The sequence below is a fragment of the Cheilinus undulatus genome, linkage group 11, assembly GCF_018320785.1.
Source record: "Cheilinus undulatus linkage group 11, ASM1832078v1, whole genome shotgun sequence".
NCBI lineage: Eukaryota > Metazoa > Chordata > Actinopteri > Labriformes > Labridae > Cheilinus > Cheilinus undulatus.
The window spans coordinates 29,572,523-29,596,065 of record NC_054875.1 but is presented as its reverse complement, the minus strand read 5'-3'; the positions used below and the strand labels follow the sequence as shown (position 1 = coordinate 29,596,065).

At 39.7% G+C, this 23,543-nt stretch overlaps 1 protein-coding gene across 7 annotated transcripts in view; it reads right to left on the bottom strand.

Moving 5' to 3' along the window:
* Positions 1 to 23,543, bottom strand: part of LOC121517877 (IQ motif and SEC7 domain-containing protein 1-like) — a 174,298-nt gene that overhangs the window by 17,176 nt on the left and 133,579 nt on the right. For 5 of the 7 annotated variants that reach the window (XM_041799960.1, XM_041799967.1, XM_041799962.1 and 2 more), the window contains 4 exons: positions 4,548 to 4,827; positions 2,971 to 4,250; positions 1,806 to 1,967; positions 9 to 131 (listed from right to left, as the gene is read on the bottom strand). In XM_041799960.1, the coding sequence (XP_041655894.1) occupies positions 9 to 131; positions 1,806 to 1,967; positions 2,971 to 4,250; positions 4,548 to 4,827 (1,845 nt within the window). Of the gene's footprint in view, positions 1 to 8; positions 132 to 1,805; positions 1,968 to 2,970; positions 4,251 to 4,547; positions 4,828 to 5,321; positions 5,715 to 21,059; positions 21,295 to 23,543 lie in introns of those variants that run through there. The other 2 variants (XM_041799966.1, XM_041799963.1) reach the window with 2 other exon arrangements.

Here is a 23,543-nt window from a genome sequence, read left to right as displayed (position 1 = left end):
GATCTAACCTGAAGGCTTCAATGAGACGCTCAACTTTCTGGGCCTCGCCTTGAACACGGATGTGGTTCTGAAATTTCCTGAGCGCCTCGTCCAGCTCCATGCCCTGGAAGTCCATTTCATCAACCACACAGCTGGTGAATGAAGGGACAGATGGAGACGGAAAAATTAAACACAGACATGGCATGTCTTACGTGCTTCAGGGCCTCAGACATCTCAGGGTTCATTAAAGAGAATCTTTGAAGTGATTTTTGTTCAAACTTGTTCCATATTTGCCTTTTTTTTCTTTAGCTGAAGTTAAATAGATAGAATTGCTGAAGAGAGACAGAAAATATGGGAACAAAGAGTGGGGGGTGTTACATCTGCAAATGTAATAATTGCCCACAAGCGTGGTAAACCAAGAACACAATACAAATCAGCCGTTTTAATGTAATAACTCAAACATAAAAACATGATAACCAATTTACTTGAAAATGTATTAACTATTACATTTGCATGGATTTATTACTTTTTTTCTTTCTTTTGTTTTTTTTTAAGATTTATTTTGGGCATTTTTTTGCTTTTATTTGACAGATGAAGGAAAATGGATAGAGTCCGAAACAGGGATGAGAGCGGGGGAGAGACATGTGGTAAAGGGCCCCAGGCCAGATTTGAACCCGGGCCATCTGCATACGTGGGGCGCGCCCTAAACCACTAGGCCACCTGCACCTAAAAATGTTCATTATTTTCCGCAAATGTAATATTAACAAGAAAAATAATTGTTTGTGGCCATTGCTTGTTTGTTGTTCAAGTCACTTGAAGCTCAAGTAACATGAAAAACTTAGTCTTGACAATTTTTTGTTCGCCATGGAAATGGAAGAAGCTTTTTCAGACTCTGTTTTGACACATTTTTATCCATTCTTCTAAGATTTATGGCTCAAAGAATGTTCAAAAACTTCCTGTTTCATGGTGAACAAAGAATGCCATAATAACATTTCATTGTGACTTGACTTACGCTGACTTAAACAACATACAACAACAATACATTTGCAGTAGGCAACTGCTATTAGATTTTTTATTTTTTTTAAAAGATTTTTACGTTAAAACTGTTAATTTTTAGTCTTTGGGATTTTATAATTTGCCATGAAAGAGTAAGTCATTTTTTTCAGAATCTGTTCTGAAATGTTTTTTCCACTCGGCTGAGATTCATGGCTCTATGAATGTTTGAAGACTCTGGAAAAAAACTCCCTGTTTCATGGCGAACAAAAATTGCCATAACTATGTTTCTAGCGTGACTTGAGCTTAAGCTGACTTGAACCCACTGGCAGTTTGTAAAAAGGCTACAAAAAATTGACCACAACTTTCATTTTTCATGTTGACATTACATTTATGGGAAGTTAATACAATTTTGAGAGACAGTGATTTTTACCTTCCCATAAACCTAATAAATTCCTACAAATGTAATAAGTACTATGTTTGCAGTAGACATATGGTTAGGTTTGTAGAAAGGTTATTGCATGTATGGGATAATGATATTAAAAGCTGCAAATTTATCTTAGGTTTGTGGTTTACTATGATTGTGGGCAATTATTATGTCTGTAGGTGTTACAGGACCAACAGACTGCATCAAACAGCGAATAGACCAGGAATCGGTTCCATGACCGGTGTGATAAGGACTATAACCGCCACATAAAGGTGGCCGCTCTACCCACTGAGGTACACCAGCCTGCTTTTCTCTCCTTCACAATTTTCATTTCCCACATTTCATTCTTTCCTTATCTCACATTCATCAAAATACTCTTAGTTTTATGGGAGAAAATGTAACTTACTCCAGGACATCTCTGTTGAACTGCTTCTGTCGATTTCCCAGAAATTCCCCAATCATCTGCCTGCTCAGCCCTTTCCTCTGCAGCAAGAAATGTGCCACACCAACCGGTGTGTCAGGGATGAATCCTCTCTCAGTCAGGTACTGGATGCCTTTTTCTGGCTTCCTAATAAATTCAACATTTGATTTCATGTCAGTTTAAAGAACTGGAATGAGTTTGCAACACAAGAAGTAAAAAGATTACTTCTTCAAGTTCTTTAGTGTGTTCATCTTACTTATGATTTCTTTTCTCACATTAAGTTGCAGATATGCATTAGCATGTAGACACACTGGAAAAACAAAAGATATTGACATAAAAACACTGCATCAAAGAAGCCAATGATAAATGATTTAATACAATATTTTGAATATTTGTATTTTAGTTTTGTTTGTTCTGCATGTATTACAATTTCACAGAGAAAACATGCTGTTTAGGAATTGGTTTTAATAAGTGTTGAATGAATAGGCCATAAATTGAGCTATATAAGCTAACACACATTACACTAGGAACAGCTTAAATTAAACATTAAAGCTCAGGTGAGAATTTTGTAGAACAGATGGGATTCATACTGATGCCTCTAAGTGACTTTGAGAAGCAAATGAAACCATAAGCATAAAAATGAATTATCTAAATAAAGTTATTTTTGATGTCTGAAACTGCCGCCAGGGGGTAGGTGTAAGAAGAAGTCATGAACCACATGCTGCTTTGTTTTATAGTTTCCATGGCTCAGTAAGTGTTATGTTTGCTCGTTCTAAAAAAGCAGAATGAGAATTTTTTTAAATGGTGCAACAATAGAAAAAATACAAACTATTCTAATGGGAACTTTAACAAAAGATGAATCGGTAGCTTGTCTATTATCACCTCCATTTACTAGGCTCTAAATCACTGCAAACACCAGTCAAACAACTGCTCCAGAGAGCCCAGTACCTTCATGTTTTTAAAGATGTTTTTTTTTTTTTTGGCTTTTTATGCTTTTATTAAAAAGCAGGACAGTGGAAAGAGTTGGATACTTGGGAGAAATAGAGGGGCATGACATTCAAGGCCAGACTTGAAACTGGGCAAGAAAACAGTCCCTACATATGGAGTGCGCAGACATAACTACTAGCCTATTGGGGCCCTGGGTACTTACTTGTTGAAGAGATTCAGGCCGATGCGGTAGTGCCTCTTGCGAATGACATCGTTGCTGAAGATGGGCGAGTCCCAGCTGTTGCGAGTCTCTTTGTGGTACGTCTGCTTGCTGAGCGTCTGCTCTCGTAGGCTGTCTCTGGAGGACGACTCTGAGCTACAGTTGATGGTGTCGTTGGAGTTGGATGTGCTGTTGATGCTGTCATTGTCCCCGTCAGAGAAGTCAGACTCTGACTTACTCTGTCTGTTGGCCGAGCCATTAATGGCTAAGTGGCTCTCCAGCTGGCGGTGACGATGGCGCAGAGGTGCATCATCGTCACGGGAGGGAGCTCGAGGTGGGGGTCCGTGAGATATGTGTTTAGGGCTCGCCTGGGATGATGTTACGATGTGGCCGTGCGGTTCATACACAGGTGGCCGTTTGACAGAGTTGCGCTCGGACCGGTCGCTAAGCTCTGCAGAGCTATCACTGGGAGGCTCAATGGTCAACAAAGGAAGATGGTCCATTCTGAGACGCTGCTCTTGGCACTCCAGAGAGGGAGTGCTGCGGCAGCTTGTGTCTGTATCACGACCCTCATCTTTGGGGTCAATAGGCCAGTACTCCTGGGAGGAGTTGACTGACCGCAATCTCAAGTCCGATTCTGTGCTGGAAGGCTGGTCCCCTGATCTCGACAGGGCCATTGCGGGGGTCATGTCCTCTTCATCAATGAACAGAGTAACATCGCTGTAGGATGCCATCGTCTCATCGTGCATGCGCCCAGCTGCCCTGCGGTGGGCCCTCACCTGATAGGGCACCTCCCTCTCCACCTGAGAGCAACTCATAGCCTCGGGGTCAGGACCCTCATCCCCCTGCAGGCTGCGACAGTTCAGTGCATCATCTATCGACTCGGCAAGAGATTTGACCTGCCTGGAGAAGGCGTCCTCCAGCTCCGTGATGGTATCTGTCAGATCTCCCTGTTGGGCTTGATGAGACGCCATGTTGGCTTGTTGGTGGACCTCTATATCTCCACATTCAGACTGCACCATGGACAGCGGGGTGCCATCCTCTGTCATGGAAACCTGCCTCCCTTCAAAGTAAGAGCTATGCACTTTTTCAGGGCCCTCAAATGAGAGCTGCATCCTCATGTTGGAGAGAACAATGCGTCTAGACATACGGTTCTCAGACATAGAGCTCCTGAGGCGTTCAAAATTCTTGTTCATCTGATACTGGCGGAAGGCCGTCTGGATGGTCCTAGCAGCATGCCGGGTTATGAACCGTCCACCATATTTACGCTCCAGCATCTCCACCTAGAGAGAAGACAGTAAATCAACTTTAAAGCTGCCAGCCTTTGAATATTTAATGGTTTTCTCAGCTGTAGGCGGTTTATAAAATCAGCCTCCTGAATATCAATGTTTATTTGCTTTTGTCAGTTGATGGGTCCAATAATAGCGTTCCCTGCTCTATTAATATCAAGAATAGTCTCTCACCGCCAGGTTTCCACAAAGTAAAACACACACAGTTTAGAAATATTAAAGAAACACTTCAAGTGACACAAGAATATCAGAAAGCCCAATCAAAATCAAATGCAAATCACTGTGGAGTACCTGTTTGTCCTGGAGGTCTGCTGAGAGTTCATAGCTCTCAGAGAGCGAGCGAGACCGCTTGATGGCCTCCTCTTCGGCCTGCTTCCGGAGGATGGACTGCGAGTGCTGGAGCTTTGGCCGACGGGGTCTCTGAGGCCCGGGTTGGACCCCGTGGCTGTAGAGTGGGCTGTCAAATCTGTCAGGGCTGATGGCCGAGCCGTGAGTCACCGGACCCTGGCCATAGCCGGCTCCACCATCCAAGGAAGGGCCGCTGTCGTTGGGCCTTCCATCTCCTTCCACACTATAAGATAAAAGCGAAAGGATGGTTAGTCGGTGAGAATTACATTTTGGAGACAGATTTTGACTTAAGTATTATCGGGTTAATTGAAGCTTTTCTTTTAAATCATCTCATGAACTGTCAGAGTGTAAAGGTGCTTAACTGTGAGGTCTTATGGAATTAAGCTCTTAAAATTAGAAGTCTCTGTGAGGGAAACATGTATGGCATTATAGCTGTGAAATGCAGAGTGTGCATGAATGAATGAAGCTCCTCCTGGAATGTGCTGAATCTACAGCTTCATGATAAGTGCTAAATTACATATTCTATTAAACTCAGAGCTGTCAAACACAAGAATATCACTAACATATGAAAGTGTTGCTGAGTTTAATGGGGATACATTCAGAGAAAATAAAAATGCCACATCATCACTCTTCCGATTTGAAAAACAACCTGTGAACCAATGTCCTTGTTGGATTACCTCTTAAACAAATAGTGTAAAAAAACAAGATGTTACTCACTCTCTCTTACATTCAGCCGTACTACAAGAGACCCTCTTATTGCGAAAAGACCGTCTACTTTCTATAAAATGCCAACTCTTCCTCCATATCTTGTCCACCATTCTTTCAGTCAAGAGCAGTCCAGAGTACGCAGGCTCCTCCAGGAAACTAAAGTTTATGCCTCCTTCAGGGCCAATCAGTGACCAAAGTGAGTTACATCATGTTTGCCGGAGCGACGACACATCGTTCCAATACAAAGTCCAGTTTAGAGTAGAATCACAAAGCAAACACAAACTTTAGCGTTCCTTTAGAAGAAAGCCAAGCCGGTGGTGTGCGGGAAGCCCATCTGATCAATAAAAAGCCCTAGAACTGTCATTTCTTCTCCTTCATGGTACAGTGAGTGCTTTCACTGTTCACTGGCAGCCTGATGTGTTTGAACTGTGACTGGACACACCCATACAGTGTACACAATCCACTTCCTTCATTAGACAGCCTCAAAGCAACAACAGTATGACAGCTAACACTGACAAATCCAGAGTGACAAAGTGGAAGTGAAAATGGTCAAAAGTTCAAACAGAAGATGTATATTTTGTAACTTTCATTTCATTCATGTACTTTCATAAAAGTACAGGGTTGCTTAAATTAACCTTTACTGTGTTCTTTCCTCTCCCTTCATTCTCACAAAACAGACATTTCATGAATAAGCAATAAGAAAATCAAAGTGTGCTAAAAAATCTACAATTGTGCCACTTTGCATCTCAGTAAGGCTTTGTATGCTTCACTTGTAGCGCTTTCGAGAACAAGCTCTCTTCCAAATAAGGCACTTCTGCTTTTCAGAGTGTTAAATTAACACATAATTGCCTGCTTTGGCTGCAGCCAGCACTGTTAGGTGTTATTCAGAAAATAACTACTCTGATTCTAACAGTTTAGATGGTGTTTGAATGCAGCTGAAAATATTATCACAACCTCCAGTACAGCATAAAGTCACTACAGTGAACTCCTGTGGCCTCCTTCCCCTCTGCCAAACCCATTCAGGGTCAGCCAAGGCTGCTGTAACACAGGAACTGCACAGTTGGTCAATGCAAATTCAATCCTCTCTAAACTATAGGTGCACTGGAACAGGTCACATCAACAACAGAGCAGACCTTTACTCAGCTAGAACATATAACCTTGCTCAACACTGTAAATAACTTCACTGCAAGTTTTAATTGTGATGAATCTTCCTCCTAGTCACCAATCAAATACAACTATGATGCCACCTTGTGTGCAGATGATGTTAAATCTTTGTGTATTTTTTTTCTATAGTTGAATTATTATTACTGACATTGTAAGGGAAAAAATCTAGATGGATGAAATAGACAAAAATGTGAACTTCCTTCTTATTCTATTTAGAGTGTTTTATTTTTGACGCTCAATTCACAGCTTTCAATCATGTGACTGCTGCAGTAGCCCAAGGAGCAAAAAAGCTAGGACAGTAGAAACCACCATTAAACATTATGCAGTGCTCCTGTACCAGTATTTGAATCACTACAATCAGAAACGTTCCAGACAAAAATCAGCTTCTGTTATGCTTACATACCAGAGAATCCTTCTCCTTTCACCACCACCAGGATGAAAGCCCACAAAACTTGGGACAGTTTTAGGTATTTCTAATGTTTTTTGAGTCAATAATCCTGCCATTTGAGTCTTGAAGGGTGAGAAAGTAATCATCATGAAAGCATCATTCTTAGCTGCTACTTGTAGTAATGTTAACAGGCAGTAATTTGAGTAATTGTTTTACAGTAATTTATTTATTTACAATTAATTACAGTAATTTGAGTTGTCCCCTTCGGGGATAAATAAAGTTATTGTATTGTATTGTATTGTATTTTTTTTGTATTGTATTTTGATCAAGTTAACACAATATTCCATATTAGGATTAATCTCATTTGAAGGTACTTTTATGTCCAAAGTGCATTAAATTCACAAAATAGATGAACTTAAAAAATACCTTTAGAAATGCCCTGACTTTTGAACTAATGTTATAATCTTTAGCATTGGATTATCTTTAAAATATAAAAACCCAACCAAACCATGGGTGAACTTTTTTCAAATAAATAAGGCAACAATGTTAAAATGACGTGGCAATAGTTAAAACAACCCAACTTTAGGTCAGCACTGTTGCCGTGGGCATGCTAGCACGCTAACACTGTCATCTGGTCTAAACGCTGCTAGCAGCCATGCTATGAGCTACCTAGCAGCATGCTACAATTGGGTTTAAATCCTATTATAACTGCAACCCCTCTAATAGCTACTTGAGCACTCTTTTAGAATTCCTTTTCCACCCATTCTAATGTGAAACACCAAAAACACAAAGTAAAAACACTAGCCATGGTACTTGCTTTTCCTGATGGTTCCTTTCATTTTGTTTTTCTGGTTAATTTTCTTCCAGCCAAGCACACAGGCTACCCCAGTAACAGCTGAACTTTGTTCAAGTTCTAAAATGCCAAAAAAATGTGGTACTAGTTAAAACAACAAAACTTTAGGTCAGGACTGTCGTTGTGTACATGTTAGCATGCCAACATTGTCATTTGCTAGCAGACATGCTGTTAGCCAGCTACTAGCATGGCTACAGTCGTGTTTAAAATTTAATGTGTCGTTGTTACGTTTTGTTTTGTTTTGTTTTGTTTTTTTTGGTTGTTTTTATTTTTAGAACAATGGATTGTAACTGTGTTACTTTTATTTTACATAACTGAACATGAGATAGATAAGATTAGTTTAGGCACAACTGAATTGAATTTATTAAAGAAATTCATGAGACATAAAGACTGACTTTCTTGCTGAGACTAAGGAATGATGCATATATTGAAAACTATTTGACTGAATAAATAGGCTTGTTGATCTGCCTTAGACACTGTGACACCGGTGTACCATAAAAATTATGACATTATATAGAAAAAAGTCCCATGACAGAGTACAACTCAGATTGTAACCTGGGATTTTCACCTTTTTGGATGTCTTGCAATGTTTCATTTGCTTTATTGTTGATGATGTAATGTCTTTAAAAAATGAATAAAAGAAAAAAGTATAAAAACTGAACAGATTGGGCTAAAGCGCAGAGAAAACACACAGCTCTGAATTATTTATGAGCAAAAATACTTTCAACTCCAGGATAATGTTTGCTGAAAGACAGTTGTAGGAATAAAGTCTGAGTCTAAATTAAATAAATGAAATTACATACTGCAACCCACTCTAATAGCTACTAAAACACTCTTTTAAAGGTTCCTCTCCCACCCACTCGGGTAAAACACCAAAATCACAAAGTGAAAACACCAGCCATGGCACTGGCTTTTCCTTTCCCCAGTGGGTCCTTTCATTTTGTTTTTTCTGCTTCACTTTCTTCCAGCCAAGCTCCCAGATTGCGTGTGACTGTGGGTGTGTGGAGGAATAAAGTGCTGCAGTACTTTTTGCTCTGAGGTCACTGATTTCTCCACAGAGTGAGGTCAGCTGCTCATGATGGCAGGAAAACTGGGGGAAATAAGGAAAGTGTGGCACTTTAAGAGCTAAAGTTTTAAGCTATAATGGATGTTAGAGGAAAAAAGTACAGCAAAGCAGGACGTTGAATGACATAACTCCAATAAAAGACAAAAATTACTCTAGACATAAAAAGGATAATTGAATTAACATTTAAATTAACATGTTTATCAACTGTGTGCTCTTCTGCTCTGCTACCACATGTCTGATATCTTTTCTTTAACCACTTCAAATTTCTTTAAGAATATACAGTTCAGTAGCAAATTAATATATGCACAGGTTTGGAATGAAGGGGGGAATTTGCATCATTGAGCAGGTGGCGGTATGCACATAGTTGCAAATCTGCCAGGAAGAAGAAATAAATAAATATAGCAACCGCTCATGTCAAACTGCATAGCATTTATCAGTGTACTATGCAGTCAGTGGAGTCCATCATACCACTAATTATGGATATTTGTATTATTATTGAGACACCAGTAACAACTCTCTGCCTTCTTCCACATCTACCATGCAGCTCAGATGATGAAATGGGTCCATATTGCACTGATACAATGGCTTTTGAAGAGACTGGAGATGTTCAGAACTGCTTTACAACTCTACTCACTGAAGTGTACCCCATACTGGAGCATGGCTGCGTTCACATCTCTCCCACAGACATGCACTTAGATCTTTTCTAACAGACGTGAGCTGCTTGTGTTCTCACTGTTTAAATTAACCAATTTTTGAGTCAAGTGTACCAGGATCCAGTCCTGGGTCCCTTATGTGGAACCACCCATAATACATTAATAAACATACTATAAACATTGTGTGATTATAAAGATTAAAGACAGGCGCCTGAGCTCAAGTCAAATGATTTGACTAAAATAAAATGTTTATGGCTCAGGTAGAACTAATAAAGTTAATCGCCGTCTTGTATCCACTGCTGGATTTTCTGAATTGTGGTGTAAAATTAGCAGACATACTCTCCCGCCCTGTTACCAACATAGCTGTAAGAGGTAGAGCGAGGCCACTGAGACACCTGTGACTACTCTGAAGTAGTTACAAGCTTCTGCAGCTGAGATGGGAGAAACTCTGAATTCAACAACTGTGCCGGGTTCTTCAGAAGTCACAGCTTTATGGGAGAGTTACAAACAAAAAGCCACTGTTGAAGAAAACTCAGATTTAATCTTGACTGCAGTTCAACAAAAAGGCATGTGGGAGACTCTGTGGTCAAGTAGGAGAAACTTCTCTGGTCTGGTGAGACCAAAATGGTGCTTTTTGGCCAACAGACAAGATGCTATGTTTGGCGGACACCAGACCACCACATCACAACAAACGTACCGTCCCCACTGAAAAGCAAACTGGTGGCAGCAGCATGCTATGGGGATGCTTCTTGGCAACCAGCCCTGGAAGGCTTGTAAAGGTAGAGGGTTAAAAAAAGGCTGCAAAAAAATAGGAAACAAGGTGAATGTTCTGGAGTCGCCGAGTCAAAGCCAAAACCTCAATCCACTAGAGCATTTGTTGCTGGACTTGAAATGGGCTGTTCACGCCCAATCCCTGTAAGACCTGACAGAACTTGAGCAGTTTTGCTGAGAAGAATGAAGTAAAATTGCAGTCAGTGCAAGCCTGACTGAGACCTATCCACACAGACTCAGTGCTGTGATTGCAGCCAAAAGTGCATCTACTAACTGCTGACTTGAAGGGGATGAATATTCGTGCGATTATTTTATATCACATATTTCAATTTATATGTAGAAGTATGTAGAAATCCATAGGACGGCATCCTAAAGCCAACCAGCACACTGCTGCCTGCATTACCAACACCAGCACTGCAGCAACAATATACCTTGACAGAAAACAGAGACTAATACTTCAGATTTCCTGAGGTCTGGAAAAGTTCTGGAAAAAAAATGTAAAAGTCAAAACGATGGGTAAAAAGGTAACGACAGAAACAAGCCAGACCTGATACTTGATGATGGAGTCAGCATGCTAGCTTTCCATGTCAACAGGTGAACAGTTTTGAAGGAATGCCATGACAGCTATCATGCTCCTTACATGTTGTAGCTATACTGTTTGAGGATTTTAGAAGCATACCTGAAAGGATCAGCAACTTTAGTCAATCAAGATTCACTTTGTTTTAGTGTTGCTATCCATCTTTAGATGTGATCTTGCAACAATGCCAATAGCGTCCATTGCTCAGTTTGGCTTTTTTTTCCACCAGGAGCCTCTGCTAGTTCTGATGTCGGTATGGATAAGCATGTCGGCTCAGCTGGCAGTGATTTTCAGCCATGGGATCCAGGGATTTCAGGGGGGGCAGGAATAGGGGGTCCACCATCTCTCTTTCTCCCCTCCTTCCCTCAACACATCCTGAACAAACAGACCCAGACCCCTGCCCAGGCCTCAGCCCATTCCATCAGTTGGACCTGAGGGAGAAACATTCCTCCATCCCGGAAAAGAGGAGTCACATCTACAGGAGTTCTGGGAATAGAAGAGGGCTAATGAAGTGCAGGCTGGAGCTACGGAGGAAGAGCAAGCCACAGCATGGAACTAACAGACCGCCAAACCGAGACGGCGGAGGAGTCTACAAACTGTTGCGTGTTTCCATGTTTTTTCAATTAAATTCTCATTAGTGTCTGGAGACATGCTTGCTTGATGTTCCTGGTATGAGAAAGAACAATTAAATCCCCCATTTAATTGTGAAAGTAAAAGTGACTGGAATGAGAACTATTCTAAATATTTACAGTAGCCCTTTATGGAGACAATGCAAAACAGTAATCTAATTACTCCAGTTTAGACTTGACTTGTCTATTTTGTGTCTTAGTCTTTAGGCAGTAATCTCTTTGTAATCCCATAAAACAATGGTGTCGTCTCAAACTATGGAACCATGAATTTAAGTAAAACATTTCAGACAGAAATACTTTATTTTTCCTGGCACCATTTTCAGAACACTATGTTTCTTGATGAAAAAACAGACGTCCTCCACATGTTAGGTTACATATGTTATGCTTAAAAGAGGCGTTGCTGGATGAAAACATGATAAAATGGAAAAATTTGATTTCAACATAAAAGTCTGAGCCACTTGCTCAGGTTTGTTGTCTGGATGGGACACAGAAGGCAGATGGTGATGGGGATTTGACTGGTTGCCAAACTTAACAAAGGAGTGTGAGATACAAAATGTGTTCGAACACTTATCCAACACATACATTCATATGCAAAAACACATAACTGTTTTGAGATTTTGTTACAGGTATATGCAAGGACACCCACAAGAGGGGATTAAGGAGAAAGTTTTCTGGTGCCCAGCCAAATTGGGGGTCCATGAAGGTAAGCAAAACCATGGTCCAAGGTAAAGTTAATCTGTGATAACCATATTTTATTTTATTCTGAACTAGAAAAGCACTCGGAGAGCGCAGACCTCTGCCATTAGCCCTTCTCCCAATAGTGAGGAATCCTTTAATAAAAATTCCTTGATCTGTCCCTCTGTGCCCCCCAACTTGGCATTCACCGATTACTTTCTCCCCGGTGGCGTGGAAACATGGTGAGGCAAAGCATTGGCTTCGCTACAGGTGGACTGTCATGGTGGAAGCATTGCCTGCCGGTGCCAACAGATGCACTGACAGTCTCACCCATGGTCTCACCGGACGACTGGAAGTCATGGCAGAGGGTGAATATTCCTCTATTCCTCCCAGCATTGTGAGTTTTCTTGCTACAATTCACTGTCTTTCTCTCTGTTACACTCCGACTCATCTCGTCGACCAGGCGTGCATCTTTCAAACTCTATAAACTCCAAAACTTTGAATAGAAACACACACAAAATGCTGCTGGAATTGAAGTTACTCATGTCCGCCATCTCCTGGTGTAAAGGGGTAACAGCACAGACCTCTGCCATTAGCCCTATTTTCCAATAGTAAAGAATCCTTTAAAAAATTCCTGGATCCAGATGGTGATCCGGATCAGTCCCAAAATCTAATCAGTTCTTCCTTATGCCATTTCTGCCATTTTCTGAAAATTTAATCAAAATCTGTCCACAACTTTTTGAATTATGTTGCTAACAAACTAACTAACTAACAAACAAACTAACTAACAAACCCACCTGATCACATTACCTCCTTGACAGAGGTAATAATATGTTTTTTTTATTCTGTAGTGTATAGCCTTTAAAATCCAAACAGTCTTTCTAGAAACAGAATTAAAATGGGTTAAAAATGGCAAAAAAAAAAAAAAAAAAAAAGTTTAAAGCAAAATGGGTAAAATGTGGCATAAATGTGTTTAAAATGACAACAAATGGGCAGAAAAGTGGTGAAACAGGATTAGAAAGTAGCAAAATAGGTAAAAAGTGGCAAAAAATGTGCAAAAAGGTGGTGAAATTGGATTAAACTGTGCAAAAATATGTCAAAAAGACTAAAATGGGTGAACATGCAAAAATAGGGAAACAAGTGGTAAAACTAGATTAAAAAGTAGCAAAAATTGGTCAAATAAGCAAAAAATAAACAGATGTAAAAATAAATTTGTACAGAGTAGTACAAATTGGTTGAAAGTGACAAAATTGGTTTTAAATGGGAAAATGGTCAGAAGAGGTGGTGAAATGTACTTAGCAAGTGGCAAAAAAAATCGGTTTATACTGCAAAATTTGTTTTAAGTAGCAAAAATAGGTCAAATGAGGAAAAAACAGGCTGTGAAGTTGGTGAAATAGGATTAAAAGTGCCAAAAATGGGTAAAAAGAGCCAAAAGCCAAAGAGTAGGTGGAAGCTGCTAAATAGGTTTAGAGTGGCAAAAAAAAAAGAAATAAAACGTTGTGAAAAAGTGGCAAAGGTTTGTCAACACTGGCAAAAACAGGCTGTACAAGTGGAGCAAAGGGGTTGCAAGTGACAAAAATTGATCTACAGTGACAAAAACAGGCAGAAAGGGTGGTTAAATATGGTTAATAAGTGGCAAAACAGAAAAAATGTGCAAAACTGACAAAAAGCGACATCAGTGCTACTGATCCAAAACACATGCACTGATCCTATCAATAAATTACAACTGAGTCGGGCCCATTCTGTATATTGATCAGGGGCCCAGAGGGTTCTGTAGGCAGGCCTGGGTATATGTGACAACCTTCCCAATTACATCCAAAAAACACCTTGATATCTCACTTCTCAGTCAACATACGGTCCACTCACAACAAAAGCAGATGTTCCCCTCCCCTACAAACTCACAGAGCTCATAAATACAAATGCAAGCAGCAGCCCTTCAAACACAGATGTGAGGAAACACATTTTTTCAGGTAGACCACACAGTAATGCAATAATGACATACAGCATTGGATGGTAAACCTGCCAGTAAACACTCAGCCATTTCAGCATCGATAACAAAACTAATGGATGATTTTGTAAGAGCTATAAAAAGAAAACAGGAAAGCAGGTTGGTGATTTATAGTTCCACACAGCTGGAGAACTGCACGGGCCAGCAGACTGACAGTATCACTCTTGAGAGTTTGCAGCAGACGGTATATTATCGACTGGAGCCTGATAAGACGCTTGGTTGATAACTACTGTAAGTCGTATACTCCAGTTTGACAGTTTTAGGACTCTGGTGTCTCTACACATCAGGAACAGGCATGTGGTGTCAAATCCAAATACAAACGGGCTGTCTCAGTGCACTTGAGCATTTCTTCAAGTAGGGCTGCAGTAAACAATTCTTTTTGTAATTGAGTACTCTATCGATTCTTCTGATGATTTATTGAGTACTCTAATAAGAAATATTGCATTTTTTTTAATCAGTCACTTTTGCTTTTCAAGAGAAGTAGTATTAGACAAACAAGAAAAGAAGCTGGGTCCATTAAATGTACTTCTTCTTTACTAAAAATTGGTATTAACAGGGATTTCCAAGAAAATATATTTAACAGGTGCATTTAATTTCTGACGACAGTTTACATTTCTTTAAGTTACAAGGAAAGGAAGTTAAATAATTACATTAGATTATGCCATATTTGGGGTTTTAGGGATCCTCTCCCAGGAAATTTTGGGTGCCAACACTTTATTTCTTCTATGATAGTTTATTGTTATTTTTCATTAAAGTAAAAGGACACCTAGTCATTTTAACATCCTCTACTTTATGCATAATTGTAATATTTCCCACTATAGCAAGAATAGAGTTTCATCATTCACACAGTGGTCTGATGATGTCTGAAAGCTGAACCTTTAGATTACAAGAATATGGTCTATTTTTTCAAAGGGTGTTTTGTTTGTGAGTTCATCCACCATAAAAATCTGACCTTTTAAGACCATCCACTGACATGGAGAGCACATTTTAAGGGATAAAGCTGCTTCTATGACCTGTTGAATCCTGACTGTATGATGATGACCTTTAACCTATTTAGTCTCAGTCACTGTCTGTGGCAATAAGGTGTTTCTATGATGCTTAAACTTTTTGAAATCTTGCAATCAGGACGTCAGTGCGGTGAATTTTGAATAATTTATAATTAAATGTATAACTTGCGCACGCAAGAGAGAGAGGGAGAGAGAGGGAAAGCACCTAAAATAGGACTTTAATCTTGAAGCCTGGCTGTCTTCTGTAAAACTGTCGGGTCAATCATAGAAGTTTATGAAATTCCCTGGAGTCTGAAGACACAAACTGAGCGCTGTCTCATACCAGTGAGTCATGCAGACAGCGCGTAAACCCGGAGATCTATGTAGGTTCACCGGTGCAAGCATGGTGCCATATCTGCCATGAAGCCACAGGCAGTGGCTGCATAAAAACACAGGACGAGTGCCTGTAAACATCACTGCATCAACTTCTCTTCCTTTGTGATTTTCACGCCTTGTATCATGTATGTTACATTATAGTAACAGCGAAAACAAGTGCATTGTGCCACACAAATAGCCGTCCATGGGAAACACAGCACGGCGTGCAACACACAGCCAATACCAAGCTTACGGCATAGACGTATATGGATTCAGAACTGATTGAAGCGAGGCCTCGAGGCAGATAATTTGCCTCAAGAAATTTTTTGAATCCAATCACTCGGATAATTTAAGGAATTGTAGCCCTATCTTCACGTGCTGTTCACTGCTTTTTTGGCTCACATGCATTTGCCTTGGTTGTTAAACAGCATTTTTTGGTGTGAGATGTTTATTTGCCTTAAGAGTAGGGGTGGAAATCACTAGTGACCCCACGATACAATATTATCATGATACTTGGCCACGATTTGATATTACCACATTTTTAGACATTTTGCAATACAGTGAGTATTACCATACATTGTGATATATTGCAATTTATATAATTTTTACCTCCGCCAAGGAGGTTATGTGATCGGGTGGGTTTGTTCATTTGTTTGTTAGTTTGTTAGCAACAAAACTCAAAAAGTCATGGACGGATTTTGATGAAATTTTCAGGAAATGTCAGAAACATAAGGAAGAACTGATTAGATTTTGGGACTGATCCGGATCACCGTCTGGATGCAGGATTTTTTTCAAGGATTCTGTACTATTGGGAGATAGGTCTGTGCTGTTACCACTTTACACCAGAAGATGGTGGACATGAGTAACTTATTCAAAGTTTTGGAGTTTATAGACTTTGTAGGACACACGCCTAGTCGAGGAGACGAGTCAGAGCGTAACACAGAGAAAGACAGCGACAATACTCACAATGCTGGGAGGCATAGAGGAATATTCACCATCTGCCATGACTTTCAGTCGTCCAGTGAGACCATGGGTGCTTCCGCCATGACAGTCCACATGTAGCGAAGCCAATGCTTTGCCCTACCATGTCTCCACCCCACCGGGGAGGCAGTGATCGGCAAATTAGATTTTGGGAGTCATCCGGATCACCGTCTGAATCCAGAAATGTTTTTAAAGGATTCATCACTATTGGGAGATAGGGCTTATGGCGGAGGTCTGCGCTCTCTGAGTGCTTTTCTAGTTTCATCTGTTGAGCTGATTTAACATTTGCCTTGCCCTCAAGTTTGTCTTATTTGCGAAGTACTTTTTTCATGTGGCATTTCTTGCAAACCCTATGTGTCATATCCATCTATTTAGTGCCCTGCTTGCATTCCTAATGTCCTTCCTCTGGTGCCGCCATGTTTGTTGTACTAACTTTCTCCTGCTCTATAACCGTCACCTCTGCTGACCTAACTGGACAATTACCCAAACAACTGATTTAATTTCCATTATCATAGACCTGAGTTCTTATTATCAATTACTTATGAAAAATCAATACTTGGTGGATGAGACGATATGATATATCACCAGACAGAATATCATGATACTACACTGTATTGATTTTTTTCTCCCATCCCTACTAAGGAGCTCCAAATACAACCTTTTAGGAAAATTTGCAGTAATAACATTCAAAGTCACGGGTGAAGGAAAGGTGTGAGTTAAAAGATAGGAAAGGACAACACAGGCAATAAAGGAATCTGACTGTACCACGTCAACACTTTACTACTGCTGTATACAATCTGCCAAGCACACTTGACAAAAAGTGTCTTCTTAGTGTGTTGTTCAATGCAAACATAAAGCATGAAAAATATGACCTCACTTAGGTGTTTACAGGTTATAAATCTGAACAGCTTCTCAAGATGAGGTGGCTTGAGCCTCTGATGGAGATCTAACAACACCTGTATGATTGCATATCTCTATAGCAGAGCTTTTCAGTCCACAGCCTGCAAAATAATGGTGCCAGACCTCGGGGAAAAACAATGAAATCATGAAAAATGGAGATACAAGGTTATGGTCTGACACCAGCGTTACCATAAAGGGTTGAATAAATAACAATTATTATATTATTAATAATAATTTACATTTTTCTTTGTTTTATGGAAGGCATTCAAGAACCCCTCTCTCAGTGTCTAGTGACGCCCCAGGGGGTCCCGACCCCCATGTTGAAAACCACTGCTTTAAAGTGAACTTAAAGTTGAAATTACATAAAACATTTTTTTTTGTATTACTGTATTAAGACCACTGGTTTTGCTTTACGTTATTTTGTGTTCTCTTTTTTCTATAACTAAAAACACATTTCATGCAGGTGGATGTATTAAAGGATGAAGCATGGCTCTCTCTCACAGGTGAAGCTGAAGGCGAGACTCATCATATTTCCTCTTCTTTGTTTTGTGATGTCTGCTGTATACTTCCTGTTAGCCCCACATTTACCCTGAAGTCATCTCACAAAATTTGCCACAGTTAGCAGTGCAAAACACAGTACATTGTTTCAGTCTACCCCCTGTCATCACTTCAATTCCACAGACCCCACTTTGGGAATTACTGAATAATTTTCCTACTTCTGCCTTACTTTCAGTGCATAAGTAATGTGTGATGCAAACAAACACTCCACTGTCACAGAAGATTGTTTTCTCTATCTTAATTACCTTAATTATGATGGAAAACAATGATTATGTTTCAGCTTGAAGCTATTTTTGACATCATGAAAACAGCAGAAAACAGACTTCATATTGGCAGGGGTTGAGCTTTTTTGGTTAATTCATTTAGGGTAGGATAACATCATAAGTAAACATATCTATTTCTCATATTTATCCATATGAATCAAAGCTGAAACCCAGTGGCATTCATATCTAGTACAATGATGCTGATCATGTGCTGTCATGAACAACCAAGAAAGGCATCCACCTTATCCAAAATGAGGAATTGTGAGTCATATCTTCATCTCTTTTCACTAAATGATGGTCCAGTGTATTCTAGGCTGATGGTTTTAGGCCAGTGGTTCTCAAACTTTTTTGTCTACCTAAAATCAAGCCTTAATCCAAACGCACACCATACTTATACCCAGCAGTCTGTGTCATGTGTATTGCAGTAATGCTGATACTGTTTAAAGATTTGAAGCCTATGTTTTCTCATTACTCCCTTGATAAAAAACTCCTAAAAAGCTATCATTTTGTCTCCTTTTTGACCATAAAAAACTCACCAGAGTTTGTCCAAAAGCTCACATCTCTGCCCAATCCTCTAAGTCTGCAGTTAGGTGTGCTTAATGCCAGCTTTAAACTGATACGACACAACTGATGAAAATCTGCTATTAACATCCGTCCATGTTCACATTATTTGCAGGGCATTGTGCATCCCTAGCACATAATAATCAAAATACTAAGACACAGAATGATTGTATAATTGATATATTACAGGACAATCATATAAAATCTTGAAACTAAACAATACAACATGATACTATGTGTTACAGAAATATGGTAAGATATGGCAATACAATTATGTATGTTAAATATATATGGGCCCTTAGTAACAATAATATACACTATATGGACAAAAGTATTTGGCCACACCTGTTAATTACTGAATTCAGCTGTTTCTGTGCCAGTTGGTACAGGTGTATAAAATCAAGTACGAAGACATGCAGTCTCCATTTACAAACATCTGTGATGAAAAATGTGTCATTCTACTGTGATGGATGCCACCCTTGGAATAAGATGGTTTGTGACTTTTTATCCCTGCTTTTTATCCCACTGTCATTTGTAAGTGATATTAATAGAAAGCAGAAGCATTTAGGAACAACAGCAACTCAGCCACAAAGTGGAAGGCCACATAAAATCGAGGTCAACAACTGCTAAGGCGCATAATGTGTAAAAGTCGCCAACACTCTGCTGATTCTATAACTGAAGAGTTCTGAACTTCCACTGGCATTAATGTTAGCACAAAAACTGTGCGGTGGGAGCTTCATGGATTGGGTTTCCATGGCTGAGCAGCCGCATGCAAGCATCACATCACCAAGTAAATCACTTCTCTCTGTTTGGCAGTCAAATGGGAAAGCCTGGGTTTGGCGGATGCCAGGGGAACATTACCTTACTACATTGTACCAACTGTGAAGTTTGGTAGAGGGGTAACGGTATGTGACTGTTTTTCAGGGTTTGGACAAGGTGCCTTATCTCCAGTGACAGGCAGTCTTAATGCTTCATCATACCAAGACATTTTGGACAAGGCTGTGCTTCCAACTTTGTGGCAACAGTTTGGGGAAAGCCCTTTTCTATCCCAACATGACTGTGCCTCAATGCACAAAGCACGGACTATAAAGGCATAGTTCGATGAGTTTGGTGTGGAAGAACTTGACTGGCCTGCACAAAGCCCTGACCTCAACCCCACTGAGCATCTTTAGGATGAAGTAGAAGAGAGATTGCGAGCCAGTGAAAGCTGTTATAGCTGCAAAAGTGGTGCAAACTCTATATAAAAGTACATGTATTTGAATGCAGTGCCAATGTTTATTGGTGTAATTGTCAGATGGTGTCAGTTTCATCTCTTGTCACACTTTGATTTCTTTTGTCAGACATTAGTCTTTGTATATCAGTCAACTTCTCCTTTAGGTAGACTAGCTACATTCATGCGACCCTAATTTTTGCCATGGGTGCAGTCATTAGGGAGTGACACTATATCATTATAATTAAACTGGCACCATTGATTTTCCAACTCTATCAGACAGGTCAGGACCACAATAAATTGCCAAATTAATATTGCATCCTTGCCCTAATGTTCATTATTGATAGGTACATTTATGAGTGTTCATCAAAGTTCATGATGCTTTCATTTTCTCAAGATAAAAACTTGGTTAGCAAAGCACAGGTGCAGCAACAAGTGTCTTTTTAATTCATGTGATCCACATGCTTGTTACTGTACTTAAAGTAATCATAAATCAATACTTCTCCCTTGTTAACTGCTGGGCCTCATTCTTTCCCAATGAAAGTGTCCCTTCTCCTTGAATGACATCAACAGCAGCAGAGCCACTATCATTTTCTCCCAATAATGAATAATTAACCTGTCTTCCACACCACACTCGGCACCTGCCCTTGAAGATCCAGCTTTGTTAAAGAAAAAAAGAAAAAAGCACAGAGTCACGGCCAGCAAGCAGGAGGGCCGAGACTCACCACAGGAATGCCCTTCAGCCGAGCAGGAGGAGGAGGAGGAGGGGGGGCAGTCAAACTCACAGATGGATTCTGTACAGTAAGACTAAACACATCATCATAGCACACGTCTCATAGTGACTCAGAGAAGGGACATATCTGTTTTCCATTGTGCTGGAGTCAGAAATTGAAAATGCAGACCTCCTTCTTCTTTAAAATTCATGATCATCCTGACATAGCTTCACACCACTTCTGTCATCATAAAAAAACAACAAAAGAAGCAGCTCAATCTGGCATGTGATCCCAGCTTTTCTTCTGTTTATTATAAACAAAGCATTATGAGTTTTAGCAGCCTGGTGCAACCTTCTCCAATGACAAAACACACACACACACTAAAACAAACACAACCTTTTACACTCTCCTCTTACCAGCCATTCAGCTCCAGCTCCAGCAGCGACTGGGTCTTCTCTGAATTACACTGCAAACACCACATGCTGTACGATGAACTCCAAACATTAGCAGTCCCCCTCACTGGTCCCCATTACTACTTAAAAGGTTTCTCCTACAGAGAAACCCATTTCAGAACTAGCTTTTCCTTCAGCGTTTGTCTCTCTCATCCCAGACGATTCCATGTCTGTGAAAAGCAGCTTCCTATGTGTGGTAGGCGTGTATGGCCAGTGCTAAGAGCAGTCTGTAATCTCTGACAGACAAATGGAGCTCTCTCTCTCTTTTTCTCTTTCTTCCTCTCTGTCCTCCGTACGCCGGGCTGGTATGAGTATGAAGGGGGCGGAGGCAGGGAGACAGGGGAGTGTGGGTTTTCTGCCAGGGTCTGAGCCGTATGGAAGGGGGCGGGGTGCAGGGGAGGGGGGTGTGTGGCTCTGTAGCTGGGTAGAAACAAACACAGAAGGGGATGAAATACCTCTCGCACTGGGATACTTTTGCCAGGAAGGGACATGCAAGGGAACCAGATTTTTTTTCAGGCATGTTATCAAAGAATGTGATAAAAAGTTTGCTGGGAATGAAGGAGGGAGATATTAGGGGTGGGACAAAATATTGACACAGCAGGACATCATTGTCCTGACTCTTGTGATGCATTTATCAAATCATTAATGTCAAATATTAATATTTTGATTAAACAAAGAAAAAGTTCTACTCTCAAGAAATTTACTTGCATTTTGATTCACCATCTACTTAAATTTAACAGTGGAATCATGAAAATAAAAGAAGACAGAAAGATAATTAGGGCCCTATGATTTCCGTGTTAACGGAATTTTACCTCATCACACCACCTGAGCGGTGTGCCTCACCAACCCTCGGAGGATAAAAATCAAGTCGGATGGACTCGAGATTTTATGAAGTCCTGCAGTCCAAATGATGTTAAATTCGAGTATCAATTAGCTTAATAATTCACCCCGTAGATACTGTAGTTCCCTTTGGTTGCTTAATGAGCCAACACGTGCCTGTATTAACGTAGCCGTCTGATATGAGGCAGACAGACAGACAGACAACGAGGATGGAGAGAGATGAGGAGAGAACCGTTACAGTCAGGAGTAGAACACAATGCAGCATCAGACTGCATGGACTGTTACTTATTTATAGAGTAAATAAAAGTTTAGGTAACAGGTTTATTTTTAACCATTCAACTTCAATGTGACCTTATTAAGTTACTATCACTCTGTGTTTGAGAGAACAGAAAGATTTCTTCATTTACATCAAACATCAGTTAGGATGTGATTATACACGTGAATGTGTCTTGAAATGTTGGAAATATCTGACTGTTACACTGGTGATAATTATTTTATATCAGGGTTATCCAAACAACGGCTCCTGGGCCAACTGTGGCCCTTTTTCAATAAAATTAAGGTTCTTTCTATTTAATTAGTGAACATTTGATTCAGTTACATAAACAGGACACTCTTTTTTATGGTAAAATTAGTGGAAAGGTTAAAAAAGAGAACCCCCCTGCCCCCAAAAAAAGGGAAAAAAATTATTTTTGAAAAAATTAAAACGGAATTTCGCAAAAATAAAATGGATTTCATAGGGCCCTAGATAATGTTGGCAGCAATTAGAAGTTAAAGGTTGACTCATACTGACAACTGAGAACAAAATGCAGTCAATAAAAACATTCTTCCTGCACTTCTTTTAGGTGTTATTGTTACGGCATTTCACTATGCATTTTGTATGTTATTGTCTTGAGAAGTTTTTTACTGTATCATGAGGTCTTCTGTGATCCCTACCCTAGAGAGTAAGGTGTTTGTGGTGTCACTATTATTGCTTATCCAACATCACATATCAGGGTGTATCATATAGTATTTAAACATACTGCATTGTGTCTTAATGTATCACATGTACTGTAACATATATCATATTATATTATATGGTAGTCTATCATTCTGTACCGTATTGTATTGTACCATGTTGTACCATGTTGTACCGTATCCTGTTGTTTCATATCATATTGTAGCATGGCCTATCATACAGTGTTGTGTCTTAATGTATGCTTAACCGTTCAACTATCAATGCAAACATTGGTTATTGTTTTGTATGGTCTTATTCTGGATTGTACTGTATTGTATGTATCTTTCCAATCGTATCGTTTTGTTTTGAATCATATCATATTGAATTGTATCGTAGCATACAGTTTCGTATCGTATCGTGTCGTATCATTTTGTATTGTTTTGAATCGTATCGTAACATAACATTTCATATCCTTTCAAATTATATCATACTGTTTGGAATTGTATTGTATTGTATCATTTCACATCGTTTTGAATCATATCATTTCATATCCTTTCGAATCATATCATATCCTTTCATTTTGTATAGTTTCGTATAGTTTCAAATCATATCGTACCATATCATTTCATATCGTTCCGAATCATATCTTATCATGTTGAATTGTATTGTATCAT